Below are 11,164 nucleotides of genomic sequence, written 5' to 3'. Positions count from 1 at the left end.
CCTCTGCCCGTAAGCGGGGGAACACGAGGGTGGCAGGCACCCTGATATTGCCCCATAATCAAAACTAGAGTGAATAAAAATGAGAAATAAATAAATAAAATAAAAAAATAAGCTGGCATGGGACTCAGGCCAGACAGACTCCCTGCTGACACTAGAACAAAAACTGAGCTAGTTTCCTGCCTAGCTAGGGTATATGCTGTGGGAGGAGGAGCTAACACTTTTTCAATCTAGTGTCACGCCTCCCCTGGAGACACCATACTACCCACTGTGTGTGTCCCCCAATGAAAAGGCGAGAAAGGAATCAGAAGTTTGTCCAAAAAAGTGGCGCACTTTTTGCGCGACCTGAGGCGCTCTCATTTTTCAGGATCTATGGCTTAGTGATGGCTTGTTTTTTGCGTCTCAAGCTTACATTAATGGTACCAGTTTTGCGCAGATGCTACGTTTTGATCGCCTGTTATTGCATATTGCTTAAATTTTGCGGCGACCAAAAAAAAATGTAATTTTGGCGTTTAGAATTTTTTTGCTGCTACGCTGTTTACCGATCAGATTAATTGACTTTATATTTTGATAAATCGGACATTTCTAAACGCAGCGATACCAAAAGGTATATATATATATATATATATATATATATTACATATACATACATACATACATACATACATACATACATACATACAGAAAATTTTTTTTTTTTTTTTTAACCCTTAAATTTTCAATGGGGCGAATGGGGGGTGATTTGAACTTTTATGGGTTTTTTGTTACCAGTCCTCCTAGGAGACTATAAGGATCCGCAGTCTGATCGCTGATTCATTTCTGTTGATCACAGCTATACAGCTGAGACCACCAGAATTAGTCACCTCTTGTCACTGGCAGCAGTTGGCTGGGTGAAATAGGAAGTAACTCATGATAGCTACAGGAGTAATCACATGACCCTGTGCTACCATGACAAGCATTGGCTCACAGTGATCACGTCACAGTGCTGCTGATGGGGCTGGGTAAGGGCACTCTCACACATTCGGCTATTCGCCGGTTTGACAGATGCGGCGCACGCCAGTACAGTATGATACAGTACAGTGGCAGCGCCGCAACTTCCGGTTCACATGCTCCGGTCACTTGACAGTATGTGACCGGCGCTTGTTGCGCTGCCAGTGTACTGTATACACTGTACTGACGTGTGCCGTATCCGTCACACCGGCGAAAAGCCGGATGTGTGAGCGCGCCCTAAGTGAAGATTTACCGCAGCGGGGATTTAAATCGCAATGTCACATTTTGACATCGCGATTTAGGGGTTAATCAGGCATCGGTGGATAGCGGATCCACTCGTGCCTGCGAGGCACACGTCAGCTGTTGAAGTCAGTTGACATGTGCGTGAACCCCCAACAGCTGCCGGGGATTACAACTCTATGGCTTAGGACGTAATTTTACTGCCCACGGTCGTTAAGGGGTTTAAAGCATAACAGTTTTATTTTTTTTTTGGTTAATAAAGCAATAGTATTTCTGAAAATAAGCAGCTTTGTAATGTATCTTATCAGAGAAATCTGCTTCTTTCTCTGCCAGAATTGGTCAGTAAATTCTGTATTCAGTGAACACTAACCCATCACTGAGATAGAATTTCATCAGTAACCACTGCCATCTCCTATGTAGATATTAGAGAGGAAGGGGCAGAGCTGTGCCTCTAGCAACTCCCTCCATCATAGACTCTCATCCGTAACAACTGCCATCTGAGTAACGGGAAGGTCTTCACTGAATACAGATTTTACCTCAGAATTAAAAGTATTTTGATAATGACTGATCAATGGCAACCTGTGCACTGACTGATCTACTACTGTTTATGTATTCATATTGTTTATGTCTGATAGACATGTGTATTATATACCGTATTTTTTGGACTATAAGACGCACCTGACCATAAGACGCACCCTGGTTTTAGAGCAGGAAAATAAAATTTTAAGCAAAAAATGGAGTCATGACACACTTACGGGGCGAGGATCTGCTGCTGACACTGTTATGGGGGTAATGTCCAAAAATTCTCTACTAAGATACCCCATCCTGGTAATGATCCTCATGCCTTGTATATACAGCATATACCCCCAACCTGCTCATATACCCCCATCCTGCTCATATACCCCCAACCTGCTCATATACCCCCATCCTTGCTCATAATATACCCCCATCCTGCTCATATACCCCCATCCTTGCTCATAATATACCCCCATCCTGCTCATAATATACCCCCATCCTGCTCATAATATACCCCCATCCTGCTCATAATATACCCCCATCCTGCTCATAATATACCCCATTCCTGCTATACACCCCCATGCTGGTATACGGCCCGCATCCTGTGGCACATAAAAAAAAAAAATAAATAAACGTTCATACTCACCTTACCTCACCTCACTCCCTGCAGCATCGCTCCTCCTCCAGTCTGTGCCGCCGGCACAGGCAAGAGGACATCGCGGTGCTACAGGGGAACGGGGACGGCTCCACTTAGTGGGTTCCGGCAGCCAGGAGATCGTGGTACTGTGCAGGGGGAACGGTGACAGGTGAGTGTACTGATTCACTGCACCCCGCACTGATGATGATGCACGGGGGGCAGTGAATACAGCCGCACATGATCACTCCAGGCTGTAGTTGCCAGAGGTGATCATGTGGGCCGGTTGTTTATCCCTCGCCCATCATCCTGCCCACCTGTCAGTGCTGAGAGATGATGGGCGGCAGGATAGGCGTGCATATTAAATGAGCGGGTCCACGTGGTCACGGCAGGCACTGCTGCAGCCTGCTCATGCCCCCGATGACCCCCTCAACCGCAGCACGCTCATTCCGCGCAGCCCTACATTCAGACCATAAGACGCACCCCCCACTTTCCCCCAACATTTGGGGGGAAAAAAAAAGTGTGTCTTATGGTCCTAAAAATATGGTATGTGTATCTTCCCCAGGATGTGTTTGCACAGCCTGTACCATGATTAATACATTATAAACATCTACTTCTGTTGCGCTGGCTGTTTACAATGTTCTCTCTCTGGAATTGTAATGGCCGATTGAAATAGAAATGCGGATGTAATGGTTCCTAATCCATGTGGCGGAGATAAGGTCCAGTCTCACAGTAATTTACAGTGCAATACAAGTAAGTGGATTTTTTAAAATCCCAGTCACACATTGCAAAAAAAAAGAAAAAAAAAAAAAGAGAAATATGCATGAACGTGAAAGCATGGTGCGGATTTCCCCATATGTAGCATGCTCGTTATTTTGCAGATTTTCATTGCAGTTTTCACCCTATTCAATGCTAAGTAAATGGAGTAGAAGGACACCGGTACCGCAAGTGACAAATGCGGATTCTGGCTGCGAATTTGTAATCAAATCTGAAGCAGCAGTTTTCCGCAGAATGTGAACACAGCCGAAAACTTTTTTTGATTGCTTATTCTGGGACACAGAATAGAAGCAAAGTCTGTACACGGGACAAGTGCGATATCCACAGTTTTTTTTTTAATCTTTTTGATTTATGAAAATCCATAGTATGGAGGGGAAAAAAAGCCTGGTACAGACAGGAGTTTTGGACTTTTTCCCCTTCCCACCTGCATGATCGGCTAGCACCTTTTTCTTTTTTTTTTTTCTTGCTCGAGATGCAGGATTTTTTTCTGTGTGTGCTCTGTAGACTGGGCAGGACTGCCAGCATCACGCTAATTGACAGGCAGCTCCCCCAATTATGCAGTGGGGAGCGAGCTGTCAATGAGCATGGTCAGCTGTCCGCCTAGTCTACAGAGCAGGTGGGAAGAGAAAACTCTGCTCTGATGACAGTCACTGTACCGGCAAAGAACGGCACCGGGCACAACAGCCAGGTAGGTAGCAACTAACCCGCGTGTTAATGCTTAGGCACTTTTTATCTTATGTTTTTTAAAGTTCTGGATATACCCTCTACTTTTGAAAGGTAACAATAAAAATATCCCAGTGGCACAGGACTGCTGTGATCTGTAGTTGTAGCGTGACTGCGATGTGTGAACACAGGCTTACAGATGATCTTACTGCCCCCACCCTTTTATGGGAAACACAGCAAATAAATAACTAATAGCCATTGGTATTGCTGTAACTATTTAATGGAACATTAAATGGTAAAATAAATTGTACATTGGAGACTTTAGTATAGAGTGAGATGAGTCCGTCATATATAGTGAAATGTTAGCTTTGAGGAACAGATCATGGCACCTTGACATTCCTTATAGTAAAAGTTATGTTCATAGCAGGGCACTTCAGCTGATGAACCACAAGTCCATATCCGCCAGCAAAAAGCCCAAGCTGCCAATTAGCGATTATGTATTTTAGACTTTCTTACTAATGGAACAACAATGGCAAGGCTCCAACACAAGGTTAATGGTTAAAATAAAAACAAAAAAATAAAATAAAAGTTTCCAAAACTAGCTTAGCATATTCAAAAATATATAGGTTACTATGTCAATGGACACATTTTTGGAAGCAATGTCAACACAACTTTTTATATATAATAATATCTAAGAGATAATGATAAACTTAAAAGAAATTGCCTCTGTCCCATCATTGTGTGCAAAACATTAAAATAAGAGAGTGACGACAGCATCTTTCCTGCGCATCACTTTGTATGTAAAAGAAATGTGGCTTTAAGTAACTCAACTTAAAGGGAATCTGTCACCAGGTTTTTGCCACATAATCGGAAAGCCGCATAATACAGGGAAAGAGACCCGAATTCCTGAGATGCATCACTCACTGGGCTGCTTGGTGCAGTTTTCATATAATCACAGTTTTATCAGCAGGATATTATCACTAGAGGACTAGTAAACCTGCTCATATTCATGAGCTCTGTATAACCCCGCCCCAATCACTGATTGGTAGCTTTATGTACATTGTACACAGAAAGCTACCAATCAGTGGTGTGGGTGGAGCTATACAGAGTTCAGCATTCAGAGAAATGGTAGATCTGCAACACAGAAATCTTTTTATCAAAACTGCAGCAAGAAGCCCAGTAAGTAATACATCTCTGGAATCAGGATCTCTGCCCCTAAAATATGCTGCTCTCAGATGAGGTAGCAAAAACCTGGTGACAGATTTTCTTTAAAAAGTAATTTTAAAGTTTAAACATTAAAAATTAAGCACCTTGCTTCAATGGCTTCATCAAAATGAGTGCAGAGTGGCATAAAGACATTTCCCTTTCTGATCAGACCCAAACTCTAAAAGCCATGCTGTAGTATACCAGCCGAGCACAAGGCAGGTCTGCATGGTGAATGTGCTAGTAATGCCGCCAGTGGAGGACAGCGCCTCCATCAGGGGTTTACTATCCATGTCAGTAATGGATATCACAACCAATGGATCCAGAAGACAGACAGTGTGGAGATATTGTAGCACCAGTGATTAGGCAAGTAATGGTCTGGGATCACATATGGCTTCTCACAATGGCCGTGCTACACTTCTCATGTATTTATGGAAAATCCAAATGATTAGAAATCAGATAAAGTCAATGGAACAATTGTGATGACAAAGGAAGTTAAGAGGCAGAACAATCACAATGATTTCTGTGCGCATCATTGGTGTGACGTTTCAACAGTGGTTCAGCAGTCACTCGGGGCTTCACATCTGCAAAAAGAAAAAAAGAAAATAAATCAGATGACAATCAAGGAAAGTGAAGACATTAAACAGATGTATGACTATGCTAAAGGGAATTAGTCACTAAGCTTTCATCAAAACTGTAGCACCCAGCAAAATAGGCGACAGATCACTGGAGTCCAGGTCGCTACATCATGATGCTGTCAGATTAGGTGGCAAAAAGCTGGTGACAGATTCTTTTTAACACTAGAAGTCCCAGGAATTTCAAGCTCCATAGGGTTCCAATGGTAGAAATGTTAAATGACCCCTCTCTGGGACTTCTAGTGTTAAAGGGGTTGTGAGGAGCTTGTAATGGATAGTGAGGTACCGTGTGTGGACGGGCTGAGTTTCATGAGCAGGTACGGTCACATCCATATACACAGAGCCGTGCCTGAATACACAAAGACTATGCTCCTTTCTGCTGTTAATTTGTCAGGGTTAAGGGACAGCTCCTTTAAGTTTTAAAATAGGTGTGGTTTAACGGAAAACAAGCCCATTTTGAAGAAGGAAACCTAAACACCGCCCACAAAAAAACATAACGGTGGACCTGGAGGAGCTGAAACATAGGACTGTTGTATATATTAATAACTGGAGATATTTGACAAAGTGACTGAGAGGAGGATAATTCCATTTTTTTCATCAATAATCACTTTGAAAATCTGTACAATACATCTCTCCACCAGGTAACAGAAAATATCCATATCATGAGGTTTTTCTCAACTTCAGTAGTAACCCATCACTCCCGAGTCTTCCTAATTACTAGAGGGCAGCATAAAAAGCTAACAGTGCACTCCAGAGGTGCGGCCAGCTTCAGAGCAGCACTTACAGACTCATTAGAAAAGACTATGTAAGTGCTGCACATGTTTGGTCACTGTGTTAGGACGGCAGCGGCTTCTCTAGGTAACAAACAGTGAACTATAAAAGTAAAAATTCCTCCATTCTTCAGAGCAGGACAGTTATTACAAGACTTTTGTAATTTTCACCGGGAACGGACATGAGAATAACCCTTTAAGTCTAGCATTTCTAAGTATAGTCGGCATTAAAATCAAATCTGAAAAGCTACGGCCACGCCATATTCAGGTGTTATTTAATAGAAATACAGGCACGGTGCAATCAGAGACTTTAGTTATTGCACCACCTTAACCAATAAATGACATGTCAGATCAGAACACGGCCAGACGAGGTTACCTGGAGGGGAGTGCGGTGCAGCCACTGGTCTTTGTCAGCTGCAAGTTTCATACAGGCAAAAAGGTCACAAACACTGGGAAGGCCATAATACTCCTGCACGAGAGGAAAGCATTGTATTACTGCGAGAGCACACAAAGCAATGCCCTCTATATTACTGATGTACACCATGTAGGACTTAAAGGGGTATTGCCATCTCCAAGATCCCATCGCTATATGTAGTATGAAAAATAATAATAAAATAATAATAGCAATTTCCTCCAATAAGAAATGTAGTATTATCTTCTGATTTACAACATGCTTTACGTCATGTGCAGGGCATTAGAGCAGCTTAGGTATCCATGGTTATGACCACGAGCAATTGTCACTATATGCATGGTTGTGACCATGGATATCTAGGATATTGCAACGCCCTGCACATGAGGTAAGTGACATAGCGAATCAGAAGAAATATACTACATTTCTAATTAGAGGTATGTGCTAATATTATTATTACACCTACTACATATTAGGATAGGATCATGAGAATAATCCTGTAAAGGTAGCCCGTCACTGCGGTTTGAGGAGCGTGAATCAGAGCTTAGCTGCGCTATGGCATCCAGGCATATTTTCACTGAAACTCTCCAATGTTTCAAAGAAAATACATTTAGAGGATCCGTCCGGCGACCATAGCCGACTCTTCCCAGTGCTGCTGCAGGTGAATGACAGGTGGTTCTTCTTGTATATAAAGGAAAATACCTATCAATCACCTGCAGAAGCGCTGAGACAAACTGTATGGATCCTCACACCATGAGGTCTCTGAAAAGCCGAAACTTTTGCAATTGCACACCCAGACTGATTCATGCCGCCCCCGCGGTGTGGGCAGTGTGGATCAGATGACAGGCTCCTTTTCAAAAAGCCATGGAAAGCTTTATTTAATATTTAGGCTGAAGCAAAACAGTGATTGGAATGGTTAATCCTTTGTCTATAAAATTGCTGCAGTTTTTTCTGTTTTTTTATATATAGACAGAGGTTTATCAGCAATCGCAGCCTTTTACTTCTACTTTTGACCCAGTTTATACTTTGCTTTTATTGCTCAGGTGTCTATCTTAAAGTACAGTGATTCTTATTGGCAGCTGCATTTACAATCCTGCTGTCTCCATGTCAGACGTAGGCCTGCCCTGCCTTGTAAAATGAATTTTAGTGTAAGAGGTCTTTAAAAGGAACATGTTACCTCGAAAAACGACATTTACCTGCAGATATAGGGTTAATCTGAAGGTAAACAGTGTAACAATGCGGCCTGGCTGCTGTACTGAACGTGCATTTACAGGGAGCAGATGCACTTATTTCCTTGCAGTCACTGTCGGCTTTCAGTAAGGGAGCGGTGACAGCCATTACTCACTATACAGAGAGTGGCAGCTGTAAACGTGGCGGCACTTTTATTGACAGGCGGCTCTGCATATATGTGCTGCGGAGCGAGCAGTCAGAACTGCTGGAACGTATGTACAGCCGCTACAAGTTGTGATTGTAGCCGCTCCATGCACGCCCCAACGACTGAAAGCCGAAGGCTCCCAGGAGGAATAAGGCGCATTTTCTACCAGTAGCCGCGCTTTCAGTAAATTGGCCAGGCATCATTGTAACGCTAATTACCTGCAGATTAACCCTACATCGGCAGGAAAATAGTGTTTTCCAAGGTGATAAGTTCCCTTCAAAGGGGGTCTAAGAGTTTTAGAACTGATCCAGTAAAGGTTAAAAAAAAAAAAAATATATATAAATAAATAAATAAATGTAAAGAACAGCAGAGTAACATTTTTTATTTACGCCATTTTATCTAATTCCTGCAAGTATTTTGTAAAATCCACACACCACCCACTTAAAAACAGTCTCCGCTGCCACTCCCAATGTCTACTTTTTACAGCGCTGACATCAGGTTGACAGCACTCAGCCAATAACTGAGCCCACAAGTAAACCTGGAGCTGCCGACCTCACAGATTGGCTGCAGTGCTCTCGCTATGACATCACTGCTGCAGACAATAACAAAACTTCCCCAGGGGAGAGGCGTCTTCTCAATCCAGAAGAACGCTTTAAGCTGCTAGATGTTTCTGAAGAATCCCCTAGCTTCATTAAAGCAGCCATCGGACCCTGACCTATAACAAGCGCTGTCATTTCCATGTAGTATGTACAGTACATGAGCTTTACAAGGAGATCAGGCCTGGAGGTGTAGTGCTCCTGACACCACAGAGGATGGAAATGTGCCATTCACTGATCTGCAGAGATCATGCTGAAGTAGCGCGTTATCAGGATACTTACATGTGCTTTTTTACGTAGAAGCCACTTATCCTTCAGTGCAGGATCTGCCGGCTCTTCCTTGTTATCAGCGATTTTGGAGGACAACACCCAGCTGCCAGCGTCTGACGGAGTATGGAATGGAGATAGTGTTTGTACCCGGGGAGTCGGACACTTACTGCCAGTTGTTTCTTGCTCAATCTTTCTCTCTGTCGGGCTGGTCTTGACCCAGGCGTCTAATGGAGTTTCAAGCAAAGATTTAAAAAGCCTAAGGAAGGGTTCACATTCTTCTGTCTTCTGGGTGCAGCTTTGATCTTCAGAGTCTATTCTGCAGGAATGTAGCCACTGGTTATTTGAAGACTTTGACTTTTCACATTCTAGGATTTTAGACTTGTGTTCACGATTTAAAGGGATACCGTTCTTATCCTTTCCTTCTTTCTTCAGGAGCCACTTCCGAAGAGCCTCTTTTTCACAGCTTTCATCACAGACGCATTCTGAGAAGGCAGCGCAGGGTTCATTAGCTTTACAGACGTCTTCCATCCTAAAGTGGGGCTGACACTGCTGTAAGAGCCACATTTCATTTTCAGAGCCTGGTGTCTTCTTTCCTCCATGCTGTTCGTTGAGGCACTTGAGGTTCCCTAGATTTTCAATTTCCAGAGCGGCAGCTTTTCCACCACAGCGATTGCCGCAGGACTCCACTTTATGGAGCCAATCAGTGATGCTGTAGTCCCCCACAAATGGCTGGAATACGAACCTCCACTTGTCCACGTCGGACTGCTCAGAGTGTGGAGGGGAGACTAGCCAGTCTGACAGATCCATATCTTCATCATTGGGAATATCAAAATCAATGTCTTCTACCTTATCAAAGGAGAATGAGGAGCTTGAAATAGATCCACCCCGGGAGCGGCCTTCAGCTTTCTCCGGAGCGTCGTCCTTGCTCTGTGACTGGAGCAGCCAATTGTGCAGTTCCCCTAACTTCCCCCAGATTTGCTCCATGTTAAATTTGGGAAGATTAGGAGTGTCCAGGGTCTATGAAATAGAAATACATGGGTTATAGTAATCATTAGAGCGAGAGGATGTGACTACATTGTATTATCACATATTACACATCTGAGGTTCACAGTAACATACCATAGGGGGCTCGGGAAGAGGGGTCTTTAACAGCCAGTCTTGTGGAGAAGAGCCGAGAATGTGCAGGGCAGGGCACTGGCGGGCAGCATTCACTTTGCCTTCCAGGAGCCAGTCTGACAGAGGGCTGTTCACAAACACAGACAGGGGCTTCTGCGGAAATAGAATGGATAAAAAGATTACAGAACTGACTAACTTCCATCTAGTTATCATCCAAATCAAAAACGCCGCCTTTCCTGAAATGTCTGGAAGTAATGTAGAAAATGGGATGTCTGAAAGGGTCATTCCTACGTCTGGATTAAAAAATAAATACATTTTCAGTGCGTTCTGTGGATGTTTAATGTAATCTGTCCCCAAATTTTTGCAACCTAATCTGAGAGCAGGACAATGTAGGGGTAGAGACTCCGATTCCAGCGATGTGTCACTTATGGGGCTCATTGCTTCGGTTTTGATAAAACCATTGTTTTTTCAGCAGGACATGATCAGTAGAGAACTAGATGTTTGGTGCCATGTAGTACTGCTGTTTAGTTTAACAATAATAATAATAATAATAATAATAATAATAATAATAATAATAATAAAAAAAGTTTATTTATATAGCGCCAACATATTCCAGAGCACTTTACAATCAGGTGGGGGGCTTGTATAGACAAAAACTATAAAAAAAACAAAACAAAACAAAAAAAAAAACAAACAAAAAACATATACCAAACTCAGATTAGCAGCTTTCTGTATACATTGTGCATAGGCAGAAAGCTGCCAATCAGCAGGGAGGGCAGAGTTATACAGAGCTCAGAGAAAACAGTGGCTGTATCAGAAACTGTAGCAAGGAGTCCTGCAAGTGATTTTTGTTTCTGCACGTTGCGGCAAATGGGGTCTCTGCTCTTAAATCAGCAAAACCCAAAGAGATTCCCTATAAATGGCCTACTTGCACAAGTACTTGGTTCATTAAAGGGGTTTGTCCATGGTTTCA

The 11,164-nt window shown here is 43.0% G+C and overlaps 1 protein-coding gene across 3 annotated transcripts in view; it reads right to left on the bottom strand.

Moving 5' to 3' along the window:
* Positions 1-4,079: 4,079 nt before the first annotated feature.
* The window catches only part of NCOA4 (nuclear receptor coactivator 4), a 65,481-nt gene continuing 58,396 nt past the window's right edge, over positions 4,080-11,164 (bottom strand). For all 3 annotated transcript variants that reach the window (XM_075349009.1, XM_075349006.1, XM_075349007.1), the window contains exons 7-10: positions 10,195-10,344; positions 9,088-10,092; positions 6,802-6,894; positions 4,080-5,604 (exon numbers count right to left, since the gene is read on the bottom strand). In XM_075349009.1, the coding sequence (XP_075205124.1) occupies positions 5,599-5,604; positions 6,802-6,894; positions 9,088-10,092; positions 10,195-10,344 (1,254 nt within the window). In that variant the 3' untranslated portion in view covers positions 4,080-5,598. The remainder of the gene's footprint in view (positions 5,605-6,801; positions 6,895-9,087; positions 10,093-10,194; positions 10,345-11,164) is intronic.

Source organism: Anomaloglossus baeobatrachus, chromosome 5, assembly GCF_048569485.1.
Source record: "Anomaloglossus baeobatrachus isolate aAnoBae1 chromosome 5, aAnoBae1.hap1, whole genome shotgun sequence".
Taxonomy (NCBI): Eukaryota; Metazoa; Chordata; class Amphibia; order Anura; family Aromobatidae; genus Anomaloglossus; species Anomaloglossus baeobatrachus.
Note: the sequence above shows the minus strand (reverse complement) of the source record. Positions and strands in the feature narration are given on the sequence as shown.